We start from the raw sequence: 25,653 nt of genomic DNA on the forward strand, positions 1-25,653 counted from the left end.
CCCCGGCTGGCCTCTGCTGCCCTTCGCCTCCAGCAATGCTTGGCTGCTTAACCCAGACAGTGTGCCCTGCTCTTCCCATGCCCCAGCAGAACCCCTCCCTGCAGACAGGGACACAGCCACAGCTCTGCAAGAACATACTTTACTTCAAACACAAGGCAACATCAGTGCCAAGAGCAATGGCAGAGTGGGCACTCTCTCTGCCTCCCTCCAGCACAGCACCGGGATCCGGCCCGCAGCTCTGCTCCGGGCAGCAGCAACCTTCCTGGGGCATAGGGCTGCAGGACAGCGGCTCCCATCCCCAGGAGGGGTCCCCAACATCCTCTTCTGCCACCCCCAGGGAAGGTAGCAGCTGGCAGTGGACCCATGTTTAGCAGCAGATCACATATCCACAGCTCAGGGGCACAGACCAAGGCCCAGGCAGGCAGCAGCATCCAGGATACAGAACACTCCAAATCCAACACACCTCCAGCACAGAGCAGCAGCTCTCCCCCAGGGCATCAATCCCCTCTGCAACAGGTCTGCAGGGAAGCAGGGATTATGGCAGCTGCTTTTCCCCTGGCTCAGCCTCAGGATGCATCACCACTGGAAGGGGATGGGCTCAGATCTGTGTGGTGTCCTGTCCTGCTGGTGCTGGCTGCAGCCCTTCCAGTTGGTGGACGATTTCATTTATGCTGGGTCTCTCCTGGGGGTTCACTGTCATCATGGAGAAGAGCAGGCGTTGCAAGGCAGGCGAGTATCTGGAAGAAAGACAGTGAGGGGAGGACCCATGCGGTGCACAGGACAGCGGGCCACCCAGGAATGGGGTCACCCTCCCCAGCCTCTCACCTGGTTGTGGAAGGCAATGTGAGCGGGTTCTGAACCGCCAGAGCCACACTGTCACCCTTTTGGAAGATGGCATCATAGGGGCCCTCTCCAAACATCATGCAGTACAGCACACAGCCTAAGGACTGGAGCGTGGTGGTGTCAGTGCAGCCCTGTAGCAGTGGGATGGGGGAGGCCAGAGGGCTAGATCCTTACCCAGATATCCGTACGCTCATCTATGACACACTGGCTCGGCACTGTGAAGAGCTCAGGGGCACGGTAGGAGATGGTGCAGCGCTGGGCAGCCCAGTCCTGCAAAGAGGAGGATGCGGATGAAGGGACTGGAACAGGGACAGGCTCATGGGGTGACATTCCAGGCCACCCACCTGCACAGCCATGGCCTCCCGAGAGCTGCTGACTTCGATGCGAGCTTTGTTCATGGAGCCCAGGTCCATCAGCACAGGCTGGTCATCCTCATCCAGCAACACATTGGTGGGCTTGAGGTCCCTGTGGGGATGGACATCACTGAATGCCCACTGGGGCCCCTGCCAATCCCCCCAGCCAGTGCTGCCACCCCTCACCTGTGTGCATAGCCCTTGCTGTGGATGGCTTGCAGCCCACGGCAGATCCCATGGAGGATGAGGAGGATCCGCTGCTCTGGCATGAAGGTGCCTTTCTCTCGCAGTGCTTCCACCTCTCTCCAGAGGGTTCCCCCCTGGCAAATACAAGCAGCTGGTCACCATTGCTGCTCCTGGGGTGGTGGGGCAGCCAGGAAAGCCCCCCTCACCTTCACATAGGGCAGGAGAAGCCAGGCTTCGTGCTTGGTGCCCTTCTCCACCATGCAGTGGGCCACCAGGCGCAGGATGTTGGGGTGGTCGAAGAGGCCGTGCATCTCCACCTCGTGCAGGGCGGCCTGGCGGTCTTCCTTGTCGTGGCACAGGATGCGCTTCAGGGCGTAGAAGCGCCCATCCCGCAGCCCCTCCACCAGGTCCACATAGCTGAAGCCCCTGCAAGGAGTCAAGAATAGCATGGGTTGGGGGCTGTGACATCCATGCTGGGGCCCTGTGCCCAGTCTCATCTACGAGCACCCGGGGGAGGGGGACAGAGGGCAGCAGGAATTCCCCAGATATGTGTATCTCCCCATCTTGCAGGCACCTGTGAGGAACCCAAAGCATCCCCTCTCTGTATGAAAAACCCCACTAGCTCAATCATCCCCACTCCCATGGCTCCAAGGACCCACTTCTGAGAATGACCAAACCTCCTGGTCACTCAGCAGGAGAATCATTTGTCATGCACAAGCACCCCCTACACTGAAGCATCATCCCTCACCGAGCCCAAGTACTTCCCCAAGACCCAAGGTGATCTGAGGTCAAGCATCTCCTGACCCTGCCCGAGCATCCCGTGCCTGAGTGTCACCCCATGCCCAAGCATGTCCTCATGCACAGCCATCCCCCATGCCTAAGCATCTCCCCACGCCTGAGCATCACCCCAACGCCAAATCATCTCCCATGCACAAGCATGCCCGTGCCCGAGCATGCCCCCACACCCAAGCACTCCTCCTATACAAGCACCCCCAGGCCCGCGCACCTCCATGCCCGAGCATCCCCCATACACAAGCACGCCCAAGCGTCTCCCCCAACGCCCGAGCACGGCCTCGGCCCGAGGACCCCTCCTTGCCCGAGCATCCCTCCCGGAGCACGGGGACCCCCCGCCCGAGCACCCCCGCGCCCCAGCCCGCCGCGCACCCCTCTGCCAGGCGGTGGAGCAGGAGGTACCGCGCTCCCCCCAGGCTGACGGTGCCGCGGGAGCAGACGCACAGCGTCTGCCCCATCGCCCGTCCGCGTCATCGCCCGCCGCCGCGCGTCACCCGCCGCGTCACCCGGCGGGCGGGGCGCCACCGCCCCCCGCTGCCCGCTGCCGCCGCGGCCGGCATCCGCGCTCCCTCCTCCTTGCGGCGGGCTCGTCCTGTCCTGCAGCACCTCCCGACGACCCTGTCACGAGCTCTGTCACCAGCTCTAGCCCTCGGCCCGGGGACGTTTTCCTTTCCCTCACCCAGCAGCAGCAGCAGCCTTCCGCTCAGAGCTACAGCCGAGCTTCCCATCACCACCTCTGATGGAACAAGCGGGCTGAGTTCAGTGGAAGGCTTCTGCCTGCTGGTGACACTTGTACGAGGCTCCTTGTCCCCTCACTTTGATTGTCACCCCCACCCCACTGGGCGCCAAAGGTGTGCCCGCCGGCCGGAGCTGGCTCGGGCGGCGTTGTGCCGCCTGCATCCCCTGCTGGGGTGGGCTTTGCGGGGGCTGATGCGCGGCTGGCCAGACGTGGAGGGTTGGAGCCGCCCACCCCTTTCCCATGGTCCCGCCCCAGCTGTTCCAGCTGCCTGCACTTGGGAGCGGGAGAAGGAAGCGCTGGTCGAGAGCCTTCCCGGGTCACGTGATGGTGGTGGCCGCGTCCAGCCTCGTCCCCCATCCCGGGCCTGCCGAGCACCCGGCGCGGATGGGACTGCCGGCCCTCGCCCTGCTGCTGGCAGCGGGGCTCCTGCACACACAGGTTAGCAAACAAGGGTAGAAAGTCTGGGAGAAGCGCATAGGACTGAGCTGTGAAGGAGCGGGTGGGACGCCTCCCGAATCTGCCTTCCCGATCCATGTCCCTGCTCGTCATGCTATAGGTCACTCCCGCAGCAGCCCATGTCCTGCCACAATGTCCCAGCTTGCATTCCTAGCTCCTTCCCTGCCCTCGCAGCACCCACCCCAGCAGCACCGTCCTCACAAATGCCACCAGCTCAGCCGCCGGGTGTTTGATTAGTGGGGAGGCTCAGCCCCTCCCTCCTGCTCTCCCAGGACAGTTTGGCACCCACTTCGGGGGAGGGCTTCTCCAAGAACCAGCGCCATAAGTGCCTGTCCCAGGAAGCACAGGAGGGGGCAGCTGGGCTCGGGGAGGTTCTGAAAGCCTCCAGCTCTTCCCTTTACCTGCAGGCTTCCCCTTTGGCACGCTCCTTCCAGCTGGATTACGAACACAACTGCTTCCGCAAGGACGGTGCCCCTTTCCGCTACATCTCGGGCAGCATCCACTACGCCCGTGTCCCGCGCCCTGCCTGGAGGGACCGGCTGCTCAAGATGTACATGAGCGGGCTCAGCACTGTGCAGGTGTAAGCCGTGGCGACAGCTCTAATGGTGCACAGCCCACAGCCACCACGCAGTTTCTGGGATCAGTAGGAACAGACAAGGGTGTTGTCTTGACCACAGGGAGCAAGCACCAACGTTTGCACTTGGCTGTGACCCCCTCCACGTCACCCCCACCAGACACAAGCATGAGTGTGGGCTAGTTCCAGTCCAGCTCTAGATGCCATACTCAGCTCAGGCTGCAGGCCAACTCCCAGAAGCAGAGGGACCAGCTGGTGGGATGGTTCCCTGTCATGCTGGGGTGTCCTTAGCCCCAGAATGCTGATCTCCCCTCTCACCTCAGCTACGTCCCCTGGAACTACCATGAGACGCTGCCAGGAGTTTATGACTTCACTGGGAACCGGGATGTAGAAGCCTTTCTGGACCTGACAGCTGAGCTGGGACTTCTGGTGATCCTGCGGCCAGGGCCCTACATCTGTGCAGAGTGGGAGATGGTGAGCCCTGGCCCCCAGCCTGGCACAGAGGGGTGATGGGTGGTCTGGGAAGGGCACAGCAAGGTTGGCCCTTCCGGCTGTCACGCTGACTCCAGTGCCGTGCCCGCTGTGCCCAGGCTACTGCCCCACAGGCTACAGGCCGTGCTGGTGCCAAGCACTAGCATGGCACTGGCCGATTTCAGCAGTGTGCAGGCCCAGGCTGCTGAGCAGTTTCTCTGCCTCCCTCTCTGCTGTGTGTGTTTCTCCAGGGTGGCTTGCCTGCCTGGCTGCTGTGGAAACCAGACATCATCCTGCGTACTTCCGACCCTGGTGAGGATCAGCACAGGGCTCTGGCTAGCCATGTCCTTACAGCCTGGTGCCAGTCCTGGCATTGTCTCCACACACCTGCCAGCTCTGCCTCTGTGGTCTTTCCCATCATCTTTTCCATCCTTTGAGAGCCCCATAGTTTGTACTCCATCTCCACTTCCCCGTCTCGCTTGACCCTGCCCCATCTGCTGTGTCTTCCTCCTGGCAGGCTGGCTGCAGGTGGGCTGGGGTGGATGCTGCAGCCAGCCCCTGCCCTGCCTCTGTCTCTCCAGCCTACCTGGCAGCTGTGGACTCCTGGCTCCATGTCCTGCTGCCCAAGATCAAGCCACACCTGTACCACCAGGGAGGGAACATCATCAGTGTGCAGGTAAGGTGCTGTGAGGCCCAGCCCTGTGTCCTGCTCTGGGTTGTCTTTGGATGTGCCCCAAAAAGCCACCAGTATCCCCTACACAATGACCTTACCCAGCAAAACTCAGATAAATCCCTCCCAACTTCTGGACCTAGATTTAAATTCAAGGGCTGGGAATCTGAGGTACCTGCCATCACCACAGCTATGGTTTGAGGGACACTGACAGAACTGGAGCTCATGGTGGGACTGGAAGGTCATGCTCAGGACCCCCCTGGGGGTTGTCAAGACATCTGATGATGTCCAGAGGAAAGGGGGGAGGTTGGTGCTCATCCAAGTGGGCAGTGGGACCTGTCTGCAGCCCTGCCATGTGCATGCTGCATACCAGTCCCTGCCCTGCTCGCAGGTGGAAAATGAATATGGGAGCTACTATGCCTGTGACTCTGGATACCTACGGCACCTGCTGGGCTCCTTTCGGGCACTGCTGGGGAGCGAGGTGCTGCTCTTCACCACCGACAGCACGAGAGCGGAGGAGCTGCGCTGTGGCACGCTGCAGGGGCTCTACGCCACCATCGACTTTGGGCCAGGTATCCCTATGAGGGAGGAGGAGGAGGAGGAGAGAGAGGATGCTGGTCCCTTCTCTGTCCTGCTCAAACCTCCCTCGCTCTACCTCCACAGGATCCAATGTGACAGAGGCATTTGGTGCCCAGCGCCGCGTGGAACCGAAGGGGCCCCTGGTGAGCTTGGCATGGATGCTGTGGGGGGAATGACCCACAACAGCTTTGGGGAGGCAGAGGCGCCAGGCAGTGAGGCAAGGAGGGGTGCTGCGCTCAGGCTGCAGGTGACAGTCTCTTTGTCCTCCAGGTAAACTCTGAGTACTACACAGGTTGGCTGGACTACTGGGGCGAGGCACATGCCAGCACCAGTGCAGCGTGGGTGGCCCGGGGGCTGGAGGACATGCTGCAGCTGGGAGCCAGCATCAACATGCAAGTAGTCAGCTGGCAGAGGGCACAGCCACCAGGGGAGTGGGCATCACGTCTTGCCTTCATCCCACTGGGATCAGGCCAGCAGGGACTGTGGGTGCTGGAGGGAAGGGGCAGAGCCTGGTGAGCCCCTGCTGGGTCTGTGGGGTTGCTGACCAGGCTCTCTGGGGTGTATCATAGGTACATGTTCCATGGAGGGACGAATTTTGCCTACTGGAGCGGTGAGTAGAACCTTGCTCTAGGGAGGGAGTGGCACACTGCAGGGCTGGGGGGCTTTCCTTGGCCATCCCTGAGAACCCTGCTTCAGGCTCTTGTTCAGTCCCATGGGGCAAGTTGACACATAGCCAAGGGCCCTTGAACCCAAGCTTGTCTTCTCTTGGGGACTCCTTTTGTGCCTATGCAGGGGCTCACAGTTCTGGATCATGCCCCCCAACATTGCACTGCAGCCAGCCTGGGGCTGGGTTCCATGCCCTGGGCTGTGCCACAGGCCCTTCCTCCAGCTCACATGACTTCCTTGGCCAGGTGCTGACTACAAGGGCCAGTACAAACCAGTGACCACCAGCTATGACTATGATGCCCCCCTCTCGGAGGCAGGAGACCCCACCGAGAAGCTGCTTGCCATTCGCACGGTCATCAGCAAGGTAACAAACCTGGCAGGAATAAGGGGACAGTACTGGGCACTGCTGCTTGTGTACCAGCAGGGCAAGGGACATCTCCCTGCTTGCCATGGGGCAGCTGACAGTCTGCTGTTCAGTTCCAGCCCCTGCCAGTTGGTCCAATGCCACCTGCCACCCCCAAGTATGCCTATGGCTGGGTGGCCCTGCGTAAGGTGAGTGCCTATCCTGAAGGCTGTACTGTGCCGTCGTGGCACTGCTCAACTGCCCAGCACCCATCCCTCTCTTTGCAGTATGCTGACCTCCTGGATGTCTTGGATGTGCTGTGCCCCTCTGGGCCCATCCAGAGCCAGTTCCCTCTCACCTTTGAGGCCCTAAAACAGGTGAGAGGCTGGGTGTAGTGGTGGACACTTGAGGAGATGCTCCTGTCTGCCTGGCCCTGGCTCTGGGGCAGAGGAGCAGAGCTCATTTCCAGCTCTATTTCCCTTCCTGTGCCACTGCACTGTGTCCTGCAGGTCCATGGCTTTGTGCTGTACCACACACAGCTGCCCTGGGATGTCCCAGACCCAGCCATGCTGGGTGCTCCTCCCCACAGCATCTGTGACCGTGGCTACGTGATGCTGCAGAAGGTGAGGCTAAGGGAGGACATCAGTCCCTGGACAGTGTTCCAGAGGGCTGTGGGATCTGCTGGCAGTGGGGCTGTGCCATGCCAGGGTCCTAGGGATAGCCAGGTTGCTAAAAGCCTTACTGAGCTTTTGCGGGATGGCTCTTGGGCCCAAATTTGCCTCCGTTGGGGGCAGAGAGCAGCCCTGGCTCTGGCGGGTTGGCAGCAGGATGCTATGTGCCTGCTGGCAGCGTTGGGAGTGGTGAGATCTGAACATGGGCCAGCAGCACCGACTTTGTGGCTTTAGGAGTACCAGGGAACACTGGAGCGGGACGGGCAGACAACACTGCATGTAACGGGCAGGGCAGGGGACACCCTGGACATACTCATGGAGAACATGGGCAGGATCAGCTTCGGGGCCAACACCAGTGACTTCAAGGTAAGGGGAGAGCGCCCTGAGGCTCCAGAGGGGATGGCTGGGCGACCCATGCGACCACACACCCCCTCTCCACTGCCACCTGAGATAGAGTCCAGCCTTGGTGGGGCTAATCCCAGTCCTGCTCCCTGGTTCATCTCAAACCTGCCAGGACAGGGCTCAGAAACTCGCACTCCTCTCCCACTTATGCTGCCACAGCTGCCAGGGCCCTTCACTCCTTAGAGGGGATCCCATCCCACCTTCAGTGCTGCCAGTGGGACACGCCCTGGGGTTGCTAAGTGTCCTGACTGTGGCAGATACTGCTGCTTCATTTCCCCTCCTGTTCCATCTCAGGGCTTGCTGGGAAACCTTTCACTGAACTCCAGGCCTCTCAGCAACTGGCTGATCTATCCCCTGGCCATAGACACCGCAGTCCAACAGGGCTGGCCCCACGCTGCTCTGCCAAAATCAAGCAGTGAGGGCCAAGTGGGGCCAGCCTTCTACACTGGGACCTTTGAGACACCTGGCATTGCCTGGGACACCTTTGTGAAGTTCCCAGGTTGGAGCAAGGTAAGCCAATGCATAACTGGAAAAGCGGTAAGAGTGGACCAGGACATAGCTCAGTCCCATTTCCGTCATCTTCCAGGGTCTGCTGTGGATAAATGGCTTCAACTTGGGCCGGTACTGGACCTGTCGTGGGCCCCAGCAGACCCTCTTTGTGCCTGGCTCGGTGCTGCACGCTGGCCGCCCCAACAACATTACAGTGCTGGAGCTAGAAGGGGCACCTCCCACTCCTCTCTTGCTCTTCCTTGACCGACCCCTTTACAACAGAACACTTGGCTGCAGCACCACGGCCACAGAGTAAACACTGCTGGGCACTGGCCTTGCCTCTCACTGGGGCTGGGGAGATGGCAGGGGGCTGATGAAGCACAGAGGCTAGGGAAAGTAGCACAGGTCCTGGCACAGACCTCTGGGGACAGGCAGGGCCTATGCTAATAAGTAAGGGTCCCAGGACTGAGCTTGATTTGCATGTCAATGCCACACTCATCCCAAATAGTTCTAGTGACCATGCTGATTCCCCCATGGCCAGGGGGTCAAGGCACCTCTTTATTGACAATGTAGGCGGAGGAAGTAGTTGCTAACACAACGGCTGAGATGCTGATGGCAGCCAGGAGAGGAGAGGTAAAAGCACAGCCTTGATGGTATCCACAGGCATGGCTGCAGGTAGCTCAGGGCTGCAGGGTCTGTATGTGTCAGGATCTGTCCTTACACCTACAGATAGCAACCTATGAGGTAGCCAAGAGAAAAGCTGGCAGCAGGACCCCTGGCTGAAGCCAGGCCACAAAACAGTCCCAGCCCCTCACACTAGCACATGGAGACCTCTCAGTTATTAACTTTGCCAGAGTCACCACCCAGAGTGATATTCATGCCCAGAGCCTTGCCAGAGCTGTCCTGGAGAGTGACATGGCCAGCTCAGTCCCTCTGACCATCGCTGCTCCAGGTTCACCGCTGCTCCCTGCTGCAGGTTCTCCCTTGCTATACAGCCAGTGCTCAGCCATGTCCCCACCACACTGGTCCTTGGCAGGTGGCAGCAGTCTCCAGCGTTAGGTGCGGCCAGCCTGGGCCCGGCGGTGGGTTTGCAGGCAGGCCGTGGAACAGAAGGAGAAGTCGAGGTAGTGGAAAGGGATCCGTCCCAACAGGGACTCTCCACAATGCCAGCAGCGGCTGCAGGAAAGAGCAGAGCTGGCCCTGAGCAAAGGGGATGCTTGCAAAAGAGTTAGAAAAGGAAAGGATTCCCTGCCTGGACTGTGACACAAGACACCAGCAGCATGAGGGAGCTGGGCCTCCTCTGGTCTCACAGGGCTGATGTGCTCACCCAATGGCCTGGCCAGGACATACTGCCTGGGGGACATGCTCTGTTGGAGCGTGATGTGAGGTATTTTGAAGCAGAATGAACATGTAGGGGCTTGGCCCTATAAATGTTTTAAAGCCCCTGCCCAGATAAGCGTGAGGAGTGCTGGCTGCCAACAAACCTGATGGGGTGGCAGAAGAAAGTAAACAGGGACACAGGAGTGGCTGGGGTGTTGGCTTGCAAGTGGACCAAGTCATCCTGACCAAAATATTTTAGGGGAGCAGGGCAAGAGAGGGAGGAAACTTTTACACAAGCACTACCGGGAATTGAGTGGTCAGGAATAGCTTTGGACTGGAAATGAGAACTGGAGCAAGAAAGGCAGGGAACAACTGTACTGACATGAGAGAATTTGTCTTCAGAGCCATGCTGCTGGGATGGTTACCTGATGTTGGCAAGAGTCGTGCTGGCATCCTGCAGCTGTGCAGCCAACCTCCGCTCAGCAGCCAGTGCCCTCTGGGGAACAGAGACAGCTCAGCCCCTGGGAGTTGCTGTGCCTAGAGCCCACCACATCAGCACTGCCCTATCTGGGCTGGATCCCCTTCCCAATCCTCACCTTCTCCCTGTCAGACAGAGCTGCAAACCACTGCTTCTTTTCCTGCTCCTGCTCCCAGCGGTGCTGCTCCTCCCGCTGTGCTTGCTCCCGTTGCTTCCGCTGGGCTTTCTGTGCCCGCTTCTTCTCCAGCTTCTTGGCCTCCATCTCCTGTGTCAGGGGCCCGGGTACCTGAGGGCAGACGGCATCTCCCACTGAGCCTGGGGCAATGCACAAGTGGGAAAGGAGAGCTTTGCTCTGGGGTCCCCCTGCCAGTGAGGGCAGAGGGCAGGCACCCACCTTGGCACGGCTGTAGTCGTACTTGTCTGGATGGTCCACCATGAACTTGCGGAAGGCATTGCGGGTCCGTCTGTCAGCAGAGATGCAGTATGGGGTCCTCTCCTGCCTGTCCCTGTGCGACAAGGGAGACCAGCTCGCTCACACTGCCATCTTACTGTCTGCATCCCACTGGGCTGTGAGTCCAGAGACCCCCCAGAGATGAGCAGTGTGTACTGCAGGCCACAGTATCACAGCCAAGGAGGGTAAAGTTCCTTAATCCTATACCAGAATCCTCCAAGTCCTTCTTGCTTCTCAAAGCCCCAGCATGGGGCTTTTGTCTCATCCTGGCCCTTGCAACTGCCTACCAATAAACCTGGGTGCACTTTGAGGCACTGCCCACCTGCTGCCATGCCAGACCAGGCAGGCAGAGAGAAGGGTGGTTCAGGTCCTACGCCTCCCATAAAAACCCAAGACGTCCCGGGTCACAGAGACCAATACTGGCTGTCCCAGGACAAGAGTGGCACCAGTTTCCTGTGGCTAGGACAGGAGTGAGTTGCTAGACTCCCACTGCGGGGCTGTGAACCACTGGGTGCCCTGCAGCCATACCTGAGGGCAGGGTCCGCCCCCGCCTCCAGCAGCAGACACACAGCCTCAGCCCTGCCAGCCTGTGCTGCCACATGAAGCAGGGTGCAGCCGCGCTCGTCCACGGGCTGGTTCAGCAGGGAGCGGGCCATATCCAGAGACTCCCCATCCTCACTGGGCCCTGGCAGGCCCCCATTCTCTGGCACACCCAGGAGGTGCCGCAGCATCTGCACATCCCCTGTCTTGCAGGCAGTGAACAGAGCATCGCAGAGCTGGGTCTGAGGGTCTCCTGTGAGGGAAGAACAGGAGGGGAGTCCAATGGGCAGCCTGGGCAGAGCAGCACTCTGGTCTGACTAGGAAACAGACACAATGCATCAGCTTGCTAGCTGGATTTGGGCACTGCAAGATCTCCAGCACCTTCAGAGTCTGTGGCCATGTGCTACGGCATTGCTAGGCACTGTTGTCAGCAAAGAAATCTCCTCCTGAAGTAAGATCCACGCCAATCCCCCCAACCCACCTGGCTTAGCCAGGTGCTGCCTGGCCCCCTTGGCTCCAAACACACAGCTCACTCAAAGGCACAGGACTGCACTAAAGACTTCTCAGACCCAGCTGTTCTGGGCATCTGCATGACAATGTGCTCTTCACCCCACTGAAAAGCCACCAGTAAATGGGGCAGGCATCCAGCAAATGCCACTTACCTCCATTGCTCCAGGGAAGCAGCCCAGCCTCAGCCTCCCCCTGCAGCTCTGTCACTGGCTCCAAGCCAGGCCGCCCACACTGGTATCCAGTCTCTTTAGCACAAGGCCCTGCACAGGCAGCATGTGAGGAAGAGGGTCAGAGTCCGCCTGCATCCCAGCCATGGCCTTGCTACACTGCCCCTGCCAGCTCTTCCCCTCACCTTTCTCCACCTTCTTGTCCCTCTTCTTCCTCCTTTTCCTGTTTCGCTTGGGTATCACTTCAAACTCCCGGAGGTCCAAGGTCCCCAGTGTCACTTCCACAGTCTCCAGTTCCCCTGCTGGGCTTTCTTCCTCCTCTTCCTCCTCCTCTTCTGGGGCTGACCGGCGTGGTAAGACTTGGGCTAAGGCTCCACACACAGAACTAATCACTGGGGGCTCTCAGCCAAGAATACCCTGTCTTTCTTCTGTCCAGCCACACTCTGAAGCTGCAAATCTGGCCCATGCCATAACATCAGACCCTTCCTGCTTGCTCAGTCATGTCTCCCTCCATGGTTCAACTCACCAGCTGTGTCCTCCTGCGGGGGATCCACCTCTGCCTTCTGCTGCCTCTTCTGCCACACCTTCCGAGGGTACCCAGTGATGTCCTCCAGTCGTGTGTCCTTCCCTGGGCAGCAAGGGTGCTCCCGTCATTGCCTGGGGACAGGGAGCACCCCATGTCTTCAGGGACTGGGAGCTGAAGAGCTAGCACCTCCACCCCATAGGGCAGCGTCCCCTAATGCACAAGGGACCACATCACCCTACCTGCCCTGACCCACAGGCACAAGGACTGGTCCAACTCACCATACACCTGCAGGCTGGCCAGCGTGGCATGGACACGCAGCACCTCTCGCAGGGTGGCCCTGCGGGTGCTGAGGGGGATGTGGCAGATGCGAGGGTCCCCTCGGGTGAGGGGTGGGTTCCTGCCACCGAAGAGCAGCACACGGTTGTGACGAGGGGCCCGGAGGAAGATGCGCTGAGCTTCACTCAGGTGCTGTGCCCAGGCTGCCAGGAGGTCCTGAATATCCTGGGGAGAAAGGATCTTTAGCACACTATGTGGGCAAACATAGCTCTGGAGCAGGGACAAGTCCAGAAGAGAATAGCCTCAGTTGGGCCCTGCCCCTTTTCCAGAGCCCACCACCCCTGCCATGCCCTCCAGCAGCAGTGTGGTACCACCTGTCAGAGGCAGCCAGGAGCACTCTCCCTGCCAGGAGCCTGGCGCTGCGGTGCATCCTCACCTTGAGCAGCGCAGCCTCATTGTAGCGGCGCAGGGAGGCGCCTGCCGATCTGGGTGCTGACCCCGGGGTCTGGGCATCCCGGAGGCCCTGGGCTGTGCCCCGCCGTGCTCGTACCGTGTAGCGGTGGAAGGTCTTGTGCTCCTGCACCTGCAGGCTGTGGAGAGGGGCAGGCATGAGCAACAGAGCTTGGTGTGCGTGGCATTCACATGCAAAAGCAGCTCCAGCTGACTGTGCCCAGAGGGACAATCCCGCTGTCCCCCTGTACTCACCCCCGGAACACTGCTCCTGCGAAGTGCCCGCCACCCATCATCAGCACAACCCAGCATGTGCTTGCACTGAGGCTCTGCAGTGATGCTGTCAGCTCCACCGGCTCCTCAATGTCACCCTGATACACAGACACCCTTGCTAGCACCCATGGCATTACCTCCTTACCTCCTGTTGTCCCCAGGACAGAGACCAGCCTCTCTGCTAGCACCAGAAGCAGGTTTCTGGGAGCACCCCAGAGCCAAATAACAGGTCATCAACAAATCTGAGGCTCTGACCTGGCACCAGAGTCCACCCTTCCTATCACAGGAAGTCGGAGAGTGTCAGAGAGACATCTATACCATAGTGCCACCCACCTTTTCTGGACTCCCTCTCCCAAAAAGCTGGGCTGTGACTTGCCTTCCCAGTGACCAGCACACAGCGGTACGCAGAGATGAGCTGGCCCTTCGCATTGCGGAGCAGCACTTTGTGGGAGCGGGGAATCTGGGGGGTCCGGGGCGTGTCACTGACAGAGGGCAGCAACTCTGACTCACTGCTCACGTCAGAGCTATCCGAGTCGGATCCTGAGATGCTGGAAACATCACCTGCAAGGAAAAGAAAAGATGCACTGAAACAAAGCAAAGATTATTGAACAGCCCCCCCAAAACTCTACAGGTGACTTCAAGGGCACTTGCAGAGTGCCCAAAACCCCAGAAATGTTCTATCAAATAACCCTATATATCACAAACAGGCTGTGACCTGGGGAGATAGGAGTTTGAAGCTCTGGATCCCCAGACATACTTAGGCAGGGGTTCAGTTAAACACCCCCTTCTGCCTATAACAAATCCTAACAGCTCAGAAACAGTGCTGGATCCTGAGAAGACGCCACAAGGACAGAATAAAGGAAAGCTGCGCTAGCAGAGGGCTTCACCCCTGTACAGAAGAACCCCAGTGAGGTTGCTGACAGCCCAACTCCTCACCTGTGTGGGTTTTCTCCTCAAACACTTCTGCAGGCAGTGTCTGGCGCCCCAGGAGTCGCTGCTTCAGGTTGAAGCGGTGCCAGTCAAGACGGTAGTGCTCAGTCTGTGGAGCAAAAAAGTATGTGCTGGCAGCATCTTGGTGGTCCATGAAAGCCATCACCACCAAAGGGCACGAGGTGACAGACCCCAAGGACTAAACTGATGCCAGGCTCCTTCAGTGGTCCTGACTGGAAAATCACAGTATATTAAGGAGTTACCCATGAAACAGTTAACGTGAACAAGTACAGGCCTGTGCTGCACTTACCCTTTACTTCCAATAAATGATACCTGTAATTGATAACATACAAGGTTTGAGTGCCAGATTCCAATAGGTCATAGGCAAACAGTACTGGGCTGCACCATGCTGGGGCTGAGCTTCCACAGCAGGATCCCACCAGTCATGCCAGCCCCACTCCCACTTCACACTGCTCAGCCCTGCTCACCTGCTCCTCCCGGCTCCCAAACACCTGTCTGCAGGTCAAGCAACACATCCTCTCTGGCACCTCGGCGACCCCATGGGCTTTCTCCTCACAGCTGGCTGATGCAGGTATCTCTGGAAGCACAAGGAAGGGCTGTGCACAGGCAGCCCTGCAGGCTGCACCACAAGGACTGGAGCCTCCTCGGTCCCTCCTCAGCCAACCCAAAGAAACTATTGGTTGAAGGAGTTTCAGGGACCTTGGGGTGTCACCAAAAAAAAGCCCATTTATCCACCCACCAGGTAGCTCCCATGGCCAAGCTCCGGGGTGATCACCCAAGCTGAGTTGGGGACAGAACACCAAATCTGTGGCAGACACGAGCTTAGTCAAATAACTTCCCTCCCGCCGTTCCGGCGGAGCCCCACGCACCGTGGCTCGCAGGTGCCAGCTGGGCAGCACCCACATCCGCAGCAACTCCGGTGACGAGGGTCAGCCCGTGCAGGAGTTCAGGGTCCTGAGCGGCCTCAAACACGGACCTGCTCTCCGGCATCGCTACTGCTTCCAGAGGACGGGAGAGTGCCTGAGTAATGGGCCCGTCGGGAACCTCCCGCCAGTGACCGCCCCGACACCCGCCCCACGGGCCCACCGCTCTGCCCCCGTCCGAGCTCTCAGTGGCTTCGGACAATCCCGCACGGCGCCCGGGACCCCTGCGCGATCCTCCTTCCCCAAGCCGCCGTACCCCCACCGCTCCCGAAGCCGCTGTACCCCCATCACCGTCCCAGCCGCCGTACCCCCACCGCTCCCGAAGCCGCTGTACCCCCATCACCGTCCCAGCCGCCGTACCCCCACCGCTCCCGAAGCCGCTGTACCCCCATCACCGTCCCAGCCGCCGTACCCCCACCGCTCCCGAAGCCGCTCCCCCGTGCCCGCCCCGCCGCTCACGCGCGGCCGCGGCCGCCCGGCCCGGAAGCGCCGCTCGTCACATCCCGCGCGCCCATTGGCCTCCCGCGTCCCACCCCCCGCTCACCATTGGGCCCCGTGCCCGCCAGTCGCGGGCGGGGCCGAGCGGGCCGCGCCGGGCCGGGCCCCGCCATGGCCCACTTCGAGACGCAATACCAGCGCCTGGAGAGCTCCTCCACCGAGTCTCCCCCCGGTGGCGGCGACCTGCTCGTCCACGTCCCCGAGGGCGCCAAGTGTGAGCGATGGCACCGGCACCGGGGGTTGGGGCCTGGCCGGCGGCGGGGTGCGGAAGAGGACGGGGACGCAGGGGAGAGGCTGGACACCAAGGGGAGTCGGGGTGGCGGCTGCGAGGCTGGTTTGGGGCCTCGGGTGCCAGGGGCAGCGGGGGAAGGGGTAGGTTGTGCTGGTCACAACACCAAGGGTGGGTGTGCTGAGGACCCCTCACCCTGTGCTGCTTCTTCCTTCAGCTCCGTGGCATCACATCGAGAACCTCGACCTTTTCTTCTCTCGCATATCCTTTTGTAGGGCGAGGGTCAGGCGGGATGTATCCCCTTCGTCCCGGCTCTAAGTACAGGGAAAACATGGAGCTTTGTGTAACTTGGAGCTTGGGCAGTGTCAGCCATCCCTGTAGGACTCTGCACAGCTCCAGAGGGGCTGACAGAACCCCCCCCATACCTTGGGACGCTGTCACTTGACACAGGGTCATACAAGTGCTTCTAGGAATTCTTGGAAAAGTAACAATGGTACTGTTGTCATTAATGCATTATATTCTTAACAGGATATTATTGCTAGCGTGGCATTTACAAGTAGTACAGGATTTCTGTAGGCAGAATCAGTGTAGTACAATTTTATAAGTAGCATAGAACAGAATTTTATAGTATCTCTTAGTTTGTAGTTTCTAATCACCTGTACTCTTTACAGATCTGGACATATCTTAACATATGGTTTGCTGTATCAATATAACGATTGTAATGTAGACTCAAAAATCACATAAAAGAATTTGAGTAATTCACTTAGTCCTCATTAGAAGCAGATGACAATGGAAGTATGCCTGGCTACTGAGGGGTCCTGGGTCTCACTGTCCACCAGCAGCTGTGATACAAGTTCCCACTTAGGATTTGCAACTCCTTGATTTTGTGGATAGTGCTCTGGGTGCTGTTAATGCTTCCCTCTTCTGTGATGGGGTCATCACCACTGCTGGGTTGGCCAGGTGCCTGAGACCTTCAAGGACAGCGCGGTGCCAAGGAATCTTGAGGCCCATAGGGAGGGAAAGCAGAAACCCGTTTCATTTATCTACTTGGTTCACAGGACCTTCAGCGCCTGATAACTGGGGAAAGGTTGACCCACTAATAGGTGACACTCTCACTGACAGAGAAGGGCTGCTTGCCTTATGAAATGGTGTTGATTATGCTGACCACATTGCTGGGGGCAGGAGCAGATACCAGTGCCACTAAATGCATTTTTGTCTCTCTGTCTTGTCCTGCCCTACCCTATCCACCGTTATGCAGCCTGAGTGCAGGCTGAGTTTCTGCTCTGTGCTGAACAGACCCCCACTATGGATGTTGAGTGCAGGAAGAAAGGAGCATGAACAAAGCCAAGTCCTTCTACCCCAGCTATGCTTTACCTGGGCAGTGTGTGTTTTCCTGCAGTGGGGAACCAACTTGCTGATGAGTAGAGATGGGAGAGATTTTTTTCTTGGTGGTGAAGGGAGACTTGGCTGAGGAGCTGTGGAAACCAGTGGGACAGAAGCCTCTTCATCCTTCATCTGAAAGGAGTCTCCATGCTGTTTTCCTTGACTGTAGCTTTCACGTCTATAACCTGCATCAGAAGAATGGCTTCACTTGCATGCTTATTGGAGAGATCTTTGAGCTCATGTAAGTGCAGGTTCCCTTCTGTTGTGGCTGTGACGGCTGCTGGGGGACAGCCACAGGCACCTGTCAAGCACTTGCAGCTGTGTAGGTGGAAAGGCTCCTTTCATGATTGTCCTGTATCCCCTTCATCAGGGTTTTCCATGCCCCAGACCTGCATTTCACTTTGAGGAACTGTGGCTTGTGAGCGTTCCTGCTGCCATGGCTGTGGGATTGCATCTCCGTGGCATATGACCCCGGCTGCTTCACGTTTTGTGGTGGAGCAGAAGGGTGATTCTCTCACAACACTTCTCTTTTTTCACAGGCAGTTCATCTTTGTGGTGGCATTCACTACCTTTCTTATCAGCTGTGTTGATTATGACATTCTCTTTGCCAACAAAGCATTAAATCACAGCCAGCATCCCAGCGAGCCCATTAAGGTGACTCTGCCAGATGCCTTCCTGCCTCCAAATGTCTGCAGTGCAAGGTAGGGGCAGTGGAGGGTATGTTAGCTGCTGCTCTTGTTTTCATAAGTACTCAGGGCTCCTGTCTGGGCCTGTGTCCCACTACTTGCCTCTTCTTGCTTGCAGAATCCAGGCAAACAGCTTCCTCATCTGCATCCTGGTGATAGCTGGGGTTTTCTGGATCCACCGACTTGTCAAATTTGTCTACAATATTTGCTGCTACTGGGAGATTCACTCTTTCTACATCAATGCCCTGAAGATCCCCATGGTAAGTTGCTGTTCCAGGGGCTGCATGCGGGGCTGCCGAGGGTCATGGGAGGCATTTGCTGGTGGATGCAACTTGCCTTCACACCTCTCCTCTTCTCAGTCAGACTGAGCATTCTTCTCTCTGCTCCATAACTACATGATTTCCTTTCAGCCTCTTTTCCAGCAGCCAGTTTATTCCGTGTTAACCTCTCTGTGCTCAGTCTGCCTCTCCGCCTGCTGGCGCATGCCTCTGCCATATGCCACCCAATATGTGTATTCTTCAGTGGTGGCCTTTTCTGTGATGCCTTCCACAGAGAAGGCATAAGTGAGGATATCCTCATACCTCCCTGGGATATGGACAACCTCAGCTTCCTTGTTTACTTGGGAGGCTTTGAGCTACTTAGTTCTGAAGGTCACACAGGAGATCAGTGCGTCAACAGATGAAGTTTGAGGCTTGCATATACATCCTAGTCCAGAGTTCTTGCTCTGATGAACAACATGAAAAGGCATTTGCGCATCCTTTAGAGGGAGAAAGTATCTTGAGAAAGGTGGGGTGAGCTGAAAGGCTTGGTTTGTCCCCAGTTTTTCCATGGGCTCTCTCTGGGACACTGCTGAAGTCCCTTCCGTGTTTATTTCTCCCTGCTGACTCCAAATGGCAGCTCTGGGAGGAACCATGGAAGCCTGGACTTGTGTTTATGTCTCCAAGGAAGCTGGTGGATGAGTGGCTGGGAAACAGTCATCTGTGCTAATCTAGGGGGTAAAGGGCACCAAGGCAAGGTGTGGGATTTGCCTGCTGCAGGCTGAAGTGGTGCCAGAAGGTGCCTCATGTCCTGGTGTTGCATGCACTTTGTCAGGACCTCAGGGTGTGTGCTGGGACCTGCTACTTCAGTGGGCTGAGCCTGGCTTCTGTCCCTGGATACTTCCTCCTCCTAATCTTGCTGCTTGTCCACCTTCCAGTCCACCCTGCCCTACTACACCTGGCAGGAGGTGCAGGCCCGCATTGTGCAGATCCAGAAGGAGCACCAGATCTGCATCCACAAGAAGGAGCTGACAGAGCTGGACATCTATCACCGCATCCTCCGCTTCAAGAACTACATGGTGGCCATGGTGAACAAGTCACTGCTGCCCATCCGCTTCCGCCTGCCCCTGCTGGGAGACACTGTCTTCTACACACGTGGGCTCAAGTACAACTTTGAGCTCATCTTCTTCTGGGGTCCCGGTTCCCTCTTTGAGAACGAGTGGAGCCTGAAGGCTGAATACAAGCGGGCCGGGAACCGCCTGGAGCTGGCTGAGAAGCTCAGCACTCGCATCCTCTGGATTGGCATTGCTAACTTCCTCCTCTGCCCCCTCATCCTCATCTGGCAGATCCTCTATGCTTTCTTCAGCTACACGGAGATCCTGAAGCGGGAGCCGGGCAGCCTGGGTGCCCGCTGCTGGTCTCTCTATGGCCGCTGTTACCTCCGTCACTTCAATGAGCTGGATCACGAACTGCACTCGCGCCTCAGCAAGGGGTACAAGCCAGCTTCCAAGTACATGAACTGCTTTATCTCCCCGCTTCTCACCATCGTGGCCAAGAACGTGGCCTTCTTTGCTGGCTCCATCCTGGCTGTGCTCATCGCTCTCACCATCTATGATGAGGACGTGCTTGCGGTCGAGCACGTCCTGACCACGGTCACCCTGCTCGGGGTGGGCATCACGGTGTGCAGGTGAGGTGGGTCTGTGCTGCCCTCATGCTCCTGGCAGCACTGTAGGGAGCAGTGGTGCTGGCAGCAATCCATGTAAACATGCTCTTTGCTTGCAAATGGATGTGAATCTGTGTGAATGAGGGGCATGGCTGGGGAGAGGTAGCGATCCTGGCTGCAGTGGTTGTATGGTGTGAGGGGCTGGTCTGGTCGGAAGGTTATAGGTAGAGCTGTGATATGGGCCAGTCACCCTGTCCTCCCAAGATGATATCTCCCAACAACTGAGGTGTAATGCTGTGATGTTTCCCTGTCCTGTCGTGCAGGTCTTTCATCCCTGACCAGCACCTGGTCTTTTGCCCAGAGCAGCTGCTGCGAGTCATCCTGGCACACATCCACTACATGCCTGACCACTGGCAGGGCAACGCCCACCGCTATGAGACCAGGGACGAGTTTGCCCAGCTCTTCCAGTACAAAGCGGTGAGCTTGGCTTAACTGTGGGGCTGGGGACTTACCCCTATCACAGGACGGAGAAGGTGCTGGAGAGCTCAACAGCTCCTGGGCTCATAGAGGAACAAGGCAGCATCCTCAGAGATACCCTGCCCCAGAAGATGGAGGGCTACCTCTGTGGTCTGTTTTGGCATTGTGGGTTTTTTGTCCCTCAAGTTTGTGCTGAACCCATCATTTCTGTGCTCAGGTCTTCATCCTGGAAGAGCTCCTGAGTCCCATCATTACCCCTTTGATCCTCATCATCTGCCTGCGGCCCAAGTCCTTGGACATTGTTGACTTCTTCCGTAACTTCACCGTGGAGGTGGTGGGTGTGGGTGACACCTGCTCCTTTGCCCAGATGGACGTGCGCCAGCACGGCCACCCTGCGGTAGGTCCTGTGCTGCCCACCAGCATGTCTGGTCCTTCAGACCTATGAGAGGCCCAAACTCAGCACTCCTGGCAGCTCACAGCCCAGCCACCCACCTCTTGCTAGGGTGTCTGGGTTTGGCAATACAGGTCACCAGCTCCAGAAGGCTCTTGTGGCCCAGCTGTGATTATTAACCAGATGCTTTGGGAATCAGGCTGTATCATTCTTTGATGTCATTGCCTGTTTTCACAGCCAAGGGTTCTGTGTCCTCAGGAGAGTAGAATGTGGACATTTAGAAAGTGTGACCACTTCTCTCCTGCTTGTGTTCAGGAGAGAAGCAGTCTAGAGGAAATGGAAATAATTTTCCATTATGAAGAATCTATGATGGAGGGAAAAGGGGTTCATCTGTTTTGTGTGCCTGGGAATTTAGATTACTTGCCTTGGGAAAGACTTCCTAGTGACACAGTCATGAACTAGGAAGGAAGTGAGCTCATTGTGGCAGGAAGCTTTTAAGAAGAGTTATTTTTTGACTGTAATTGTTCCTGTCTGTGTGATTGTTCCCAGCTCCCCAGTTCTCTTGCAGCAATTCATGTTCTGGGATGGAGGTGGAACAAACTGTGTTTGTTGCTTCTCCAGGCTGAGATGGCCAAATGAGTGTGGGACTTCTGGTGTAGCACCTGCTACACAGGGAGCCATGGCCTTGCATGGCCTGGCTGTTGCATGCTTTGCCCAGACTGATTGCAGGATTCCCAGGGCTGGCAGGGTTGTAAAGCAGATCCTGTCTCTCCTTACCTGTCTCTTGTCCACAGTGGATGTCAGCAGGAAAGACGGAGGCCTCCATTTACCAGCAGGCTGAGGATGGCAAGACGGAGCTATCCCTCATGCACTTTGCCATCACCAACCCCAAGTGGCAGCCACCCCGCGAGAGCACAGCCTTCATTGGCTTCCTGAAGGAGCGGGTGCACCGGGACAGCAGCGTGGCACTGGCTCAGCAGGCTGTGCTCCCTGAAAACGCCCTTTTCAGCTCCATCCAGTCCCTGCAGTCGGAGTCAGAGGTGCCCAGGCTCAGGGCATGTGGGTTGTTCTTGGGGTGCTTGGTACATGCTGGCAAATTCATCATCAGGCCCTCTGGGTAATTTTGCCCTTGCCTGGGATGTATCTGGGGATGAAAATGTGGTAGATCAGCACTATCTGGGACACTTCTGGGTTTCTAGAGAAGATAACAGGCAGTCCTAGAGCCCTGTGAGATGGGAGAGGGGCCAAGATAGCCCAGCTCTGTATGTCTGGTGAGATCAGTTCTCCAGCTCTACATAGCACAATGACTCTTTCTCTTTCAACTCTGCAGCCTCACAGCCTGATTGCCAATGTGATAGCAGGCTCCTCAGCACTGGGCTTCCACATGAGCAGGGATGGACAGACTTCCCGCCATCTCTCAGAAGTGGCTTCGGCTCTGCGTTCCTTCTCCCCACTCCAGTCTGCCCAGCAGCCTTCCAGTGGCTTCCAGGCATCAGGAAGGGATGGAGAGGGAGCCCAGCCTCGTGGTGCCAGTGCCATGACAGCCTCTGGGTAAGCTGCTGGCTGGAGAAGGGCAGCCAGATTCCTTTACTCTTTGCCCAAATGCTATCCTGTTGTCCCAGATGCATGGTGGCATTTATCTCTGCAGCCTGGGCAGCAGGGGACATTCACAAGCAGAGTTAGACTCAGGGTCTAAGACTGGCCCCAAAGGATAGTGTCAGGGTCCTATTGTTCTCCTGTAGGTACTACACTGGTGAGAAACTCCTGTGTAGGGAAGAGGCAGTGCCATAGCAGGGCTTGTGTATTTTGGGAGATGCTGCAGATGGGCCTCTTCATACCCAGTTCAGGAGCTGATCTCTGTGAGCCTGACATAAGAGTGGAGAGGGGCTGGGCATTGTGGGGGCACCTGGGCAGGAAACACTACTGGTGTGTTCTGTGGCAGTGCTGATGCAAGGACTGTGAGCTCGGGGAGCAGCGCCTGGGAGGGTCAACTGCAGAGCATGATCCTGTCGGAGTATGCCTCGACTGAGATGAGTCTTCATGCACTCTACATGCACGAGGTGAGCAATACAGAGCTGGGCTGGCCAGAGTGGCATGGAGTAGGGCAGGCAGGACTGGGCTGCCCTGTCCATTACGATGAGAAAAAACTGTGTGTATGCAGTGCTGTGGAGAGGGTGTGTTTGGGCATCTGGTTTCTCCCACACAGCTGAGTCACTCATGTTTTGGCCTGCAGTTGCACAAGCAGCATGCCCAGATGGAGCCCGAGCGGCACACTTGGCACCGACGAGAGAGTGACGAGAGTGGGGAGAGTGCCCACGAAGAGCTGGAGGCTCAGCGGGGTGGACCCGTCCCCATTCCCCGCTCTGCCAGCTACCCCTTCTCCTCACCACGGCAGCCTGCCGAGGAGACAGCCACACTACAGACTGGTTTCCAGCGGCGATACGGTGGTATCACAGGTAAGGGAGCCAGGGCAGAGGTCTGAGTTCGGGGCAGAGGTCAGAGCTCTGTAACTGATATCCTTTATGGACTGGCACAAGCAGCCTGCCTGCTGCTGGACACTGGCAGTCCCCCAGGTAGCTAATCGAATTTCTTGCCTCTTTTGCAGACCCAGGCACAGTGCACAGAGCGCCATCACATTTCTCCCGCCTTCCTCTGGGGGGCTGGGCTGAGGACGGGCAGTCAGTGAGGCACCCAGAGCCTGTGCCAGAGGAGAGCTCGGAGGACGAGCTTCCGCCACAGATCCACAAGGTAAGGGTGATGGCTGTGGCTGAGAGGGGCAAGGTGTACTCTGATGCCAGGTTGGGGTGCTGGCAGCTGGTCCCAGTAGGTGCCACATTCTCTCTCTGTCTTGCAGGTATAGCCTGGTAGACTGGGGATCTCATGGGGTTTGCAGACTGGGAGCCACCTGGACAGCAGGATGTGGCATAGGCTTGATTCTTCTGTACTGAGTGGATATTTTGTTGCCATCAATTGCCGAAGAGACAAAACTGCCAGGCCAGCATCTTTGCTGTGGCACCTTGTGTCTAGCTATGTGTCAAGTCAACGCCACTCTGACTTGTGGGGTGAATGCGTGTGTGAGTACATACCTGTGTCTGTGTTCACATCTGTGTCGTCCGTGTCGGAGGATCTCTGCAGAGCCTGTGGAAACTGATGTGATGGGACTAGCAGTGAGGAGCTGCTGGTGGACTGGTTTGGAGGTGGCAGCAGCAGCTGCTCTTCAAAGGGATGGGAGATGGCATCAACTCCATCCAGACGTGCGCCCAAAGCTGGGACCTGCCATCAAAATGAGGGCAGGAGTTGTTGAGGGTGGTCTGAGGGAGCTCAGCCTTTAGCACCACACTGCACTGCCTGCAGCCCTGAGAAGGTGCCTAGGACCACATTAGTCCTCCCAGAGAGGACCAGTGTTATGCCTCTCTGTCCAGAGCAGGACAACAGTGGGGCAGTCACCCACCCCTCTGTTCCAGCACCCTGCAGAGGAATGGGCCTTGGTGGCTGCTGCTGGTATGAGTACAGGTGAGATAGAGAGCTGGTGGGAACAGCTCTGGTTCGATCCAGGGATGCTACAGCTCTTCCGTGACTCATGACAGCTGGCCCATTCCCTGCATGCAAGAAAGGGTCATTGGAGTGATACTTCTGTGCCAGGGCAGCAGTATCCTCCCCATGTATGGCACCTATGGGATGTGGGCTACTAGTGGGCCCTCCCGCAGTGTCAAAGAGACCCCAGTGTGGAGCAGCCTGGCATCTTCCAGGAGTGCTCACAGCCCACTCAGAGCCTTGCGCTCTGTGTGTTGGTTCCTTTTCTCCAGGCACAAAAAAGGCCTTTTTCCCCATGCCCAGGGGCTGTATTGGTTCTGTCCTGATGCAGCTGTTCCTGTGGAACTGGGCCTTTCCTCTTCCCCGGCAAAGGCTTTGGCTCATCTCAAATCTTGCCCAGAGGTTCCCAGCTTCTCCTTTCCTCCTGAAACCTTCCTTTTGCTTACAATGTGGTTTCAGCTGCTGTGGAGACCATGCCGCTGTCTCATGCCTGGCAGAGCAAGGAGGGGCATCCTGAACCCAGAAGGGAGAGGCACACCTCAGTCCAGGCTTGGGACGGTGGTGGGGAATTAGGATCCCAGCTGTGCAATGTAGCCTCAGACAAGACCTTCCCACCATCCTTCTGTTTTCTCTCTTTTCTGTTTGCAGCTTCTGGGGAACTGCATCCCAGCTAACTCCTGCCCACGACTTACTTTCCATTCATTCCCCTTGCTTCTGGCAGGGGCTGCTTGCTTTTGTCATGCACTCTGCGAGAACTGCTCATCCTCCTCTGCTGTCTCTGGAGTCCAGGGCCATCCCTCTTCTCTTGCCAGGGTCATTGCCCTCTGCCCTTTGAGCCTGGGATAGCTCTAAGCCACCTGCTGCCAGCACTTCTGCACCCTGGTAGCCTGGGCATGAGCAGGGCCAGGGGGCTTGCACAAGGGCAGGTTCTTTGGGGTAGCGGGGTCCTTATTGCTGTGGGGAGGGCTGGGCAGGGCTGGAGCTACAACTGCTCTGGGGTCTGAATGAGATCAAACAGAGTGTTCTAAAGCAGAGCTCAGGGTGGGAATCGGCTCTTCAGTGCTGGGGTCAGGGCTCTGTGGATCTGGGTGCTCTGGGCCTATGGGACACTGTGTCTGGGCTTCCTAATGGAGGTGCTGCTGGTCTGTACAGCTGAATGGCTGAAGGCAGTGCCCTGGGGCAGGGGGAAACTCTGTATCTTTCCCTGGGCTGGCAGGAGGAAGAGGCCAGGCATAGCAGGCCCAAGTCTTTGCCGCATGTTTTGCTTGTGTCATCAGTGTACCATGTGCATGGCAAGCCACTCTTCCTCATCTCCTCCTGAGATGTGCGGGCACGGAGGTCCCTGGAGAGTGCAGTATCATACCCCTGTGCTCTCGCTGTACAGCTGTATAGCCGTCTAATAAAGATGGGGTGTATCATCCCTGCCTGTGTCCGAG

General features: G+C 57.7%; 4 protein-coding genes across 10 annotated transcripts; 2 read left to right on the forward strand and 2 right to left on the reverse strand.

Annotated features, from left to right (window-relative positions):
* Positions 1 to 123: 123 nt before the first annotated feature.
* On the reverse strand, positions 124 to 2,644 carry STK16 (serine/threonine kinase 16). The gene is made up of 7 exons (XM_053981792.1): positions 2,547 to 2,644; positions 1,589 to 1,808; positions 1,383 to 1,516; positions 1,188 to 1,308; positions 1,018 to 1,113; positions 826 to 947; positions 124 to 737 (listed from the first exon to the last, which is right to left on the reverse strand). Exons 1-7 carry the CDS (start codon positions 2,630 to 2,632, stop codon positions 599 to 601), a joined length of 918 nt encoding a protein of 305 aa, XP_053837767.1. The 5' UTR covers positions 2,633 to 2,644; the 3' UTR covers positions 124 to 598.
* A 232-nt stretch (positions 2,645 to 2,876) lies between these two features.
* On the forward strand, positions 2,877 to 8,566 carry GLB1L (galactosidase beta 1 like). Of its 2 annotated transcripts, XM_053981781.1 has the most exons (16): positions 2,877 to 3,351; positions 3,777 to 3,949; positions 4,267 to 4,417; positions 4,666 to 4,726; positions 4,996 to 5,090; positions 5,476 to 5,656; positions 5,748 to 5,806; positions 5,934 to 6,055; positions 6,233 to 6,273; positions 6,575 to 6,693; positions 6,807 to 6,881; positions 6,960 to 7,049; positions 7,182 to 7,295; positions 7,578 to 7,709; positions 8,040 to 8,255; positions 8,332 to 8,566. In XM_053981781.1, exons 1-16 carry the CDS (start codon positions 3,154 to 3,156, stop codon positions 8,548 to 8,550), a joined length of 2,046 nt encoding a protein of 681 aa, XP_053837756.1. In that variant the 5' UTR covers positions 2,877 to 3,153; the 3' UTR covers positions 8,551 to 8,566. The 2 variants fall into 2 exon arrangements, with proteins under 2 accessions (XP_053837756.1, XP_053837757.1); XM_053981782.1 differs by lacking the exon at positions 6,807 to 6,881.
* Positions 8,567 to 8,757: 191 nt separating this feature from the next.
* On the reverse strand, positions 8,758 to 16,107 carry ANKZF1 (ankyrin repeat and zinc finger peptidyl tRNA hydrolase 1). Of its 6 annotated transcripts, none has more exons than XM_053981778.1 (16): positions 16,022 to 16,107; positions 15,046 to 15,171; positions 14,644 to 14,753; positions 14,162 to 14,264; positions 13,602 to 13,786; positions 13,208 to 13,323; positions 12,939 to 13,092; positions 12,505 to 12,727; positions 12,227 to 12,328; positions 11,886 to 12,065; positions 11,686 to 11,793; positions 11,012 to 11,276; positions 10,427 to 10,538; positions 10,151 to 10,318; positions 9,980 to 10,050; positions 8,758 to 9,410 (listed from the first exon to the last, which is right to left on the reverse strand). In XM_053981778.1, exons 2-16 carry the CDS (start codon positions 15,164 to 15,166, stop codon positions 9,290 to 9,292), a joined length of 2,139 nt encoding a protein of 712 aa, XP_053837753.1. In that variant the 5' UTR covers positions 15,167 to 15,171; positions 16,022 to 16,107; the 3' UTR covers positions 8,758 to 9,289. The 6 variants fall into 6 exon arrangements, with proteins under 6 accessions (XP_053837753.1, XP_053837749.1, XP_053837752.1 ...); XM_053981774.1 differs by having other exon boundaries at positions 11,886 to 12,071; XM_053981777.1 differs by lacking the exon at positions 16,022 to 16,107 and adding an exon at positions 15,644 to 15,657 and having other exon boundaries at positions 11,886 to 12,071.
* ATG9A (autophagy related 9A) lies at positions 15,697 to 25,637 on the forward strand. Its single transcript, XM_053981768.1, has 14 exons — positions 15,697 to 15,811; positions 16,044 to 16,086; positions 17,385 to 17,450; positions 17,749 to 17,910; positions 18,014 to 18,155; positions 19,091 to 19,839; positions 20,139 to 20,292; positions 20,510 to 20,689; positions 21,478 to 21,723; positions 22,014 to 22,234; positions 22,626 to 22,743; positions 22,917 to 23,139; positions 23,289 to 23,431; positions 23,538 to 25,637. The coding sequence occupies exons 1-14, from the start codon at positions 15,709 to 15,711 to the stop codon at positions 23,541 to 23,543; spliced, it is 2,556 nt and encodes an 851-aa protein (XP_053837743.1). The 5' UTR covers positions 15,697 to 15,708; the 3' UTR covers positions 23,544 to 25,637.
* The last annotated feature ends 16 nt before the right edge of the window (positions 25,638 to 25,653 follow it).

The sequence above is a fragment of the Vidua macroura genome, chromosome 7 (genome assembly GCF_024509145.1).
Source record: "Vidua macroura isolate BioBank_ID:100142 chromosome 7, ASM2450914v1, whole genome shotgun sequence".
Taxonomy (NCBI): domain Eukaryota; kingdom Metazoa; phylum Chordata; class Aves; order Passeriformes; family Viduidae; genus Vidua; species Vidua macroura.

Coding starts and splice junctions, on each gene's coding strand:
- STK16 (XM_053981792.1), bottom strand. CDS start 2,632: ATGGGGCAGACGCTGTGCGTCTGCTCCCGCGGCACCGTCAGCCTGGGG. Junction 1,309..1,382: donor AGCAAGGGCTATGCACACAG/GTGAGGGGTGGC, acceptor CCATCCCCACAG/GGACCTCAAGCCCACCAATG. Junction 1,114..1,187: donor GGGAGGCCATGGCTGTGCAG/GTGGGTGGCCTG, acceptor TCCTCTTTGCAG/GACTGGGCTGCCCAGCGCTG.
- GLB1L (XM_053981781.1), top strand. CDS start 3,154: ATGGTCCCGCCCCAGCTGTTCCAGCTGCCTGCACTTGGGAGCGGGAGA. Junction 6,694..6,806: donor TTCGCACGGTCATCAGCAAG/GTAACAAACCTG, acceptor TCTGCTGTTCAG/TTCCAGCCCCTGCCAGTTGG. Junction 8,256..8,331: donor AGTTCCCAGGTTGGAGCAAG/GTAAGCCAATGC, acceptor GTCATCTTCCAG/GGTCTGCTGTGGATAAATGG.
- ANKZF1 (XM_053981774.1), bottom strand. CDS start 15,166: ATGCCGGAGAGCAGGTCCGTGTTTGAGGCCGCTCAGGACCCTGAACTC. Junction 14,265..14,643: donor TTGGGAGCCGGGAGGAGCAG/GTGAGCAGGGCT, acceptor TTTGCTCCACAG/ACTGAGCACTACCGTCTTGA. Junction 12,728..12,938: donor ATGAGGCTGCGCTGCTCAAG/GTGAGGATGCAC, acceptor CTTTCTCCCCAG/GATATTCAGGACCTCCTGGC.
- ATG9A (XM_053981768.1), top strand. CDS start 15,709: ATGGCCCACTTCGAGACGCAATACCAGCGCCTGGAGAGCTCCTCCACC. Junction 16,087..17,384: donor CTCGACCTTTTCTTCTCTCG/CATATCCTTTTG, acceptor CTGTAGCTTTCA/CGTCTATAACCTGCATCAGA. Junction 19,840..20,138: donor GTGGGCATCACGGTGTGCAG/GTGAGGTGGGTC, acceptor CCTGTCGTGCAG/GTCTTTCATCCCTGACCAGC.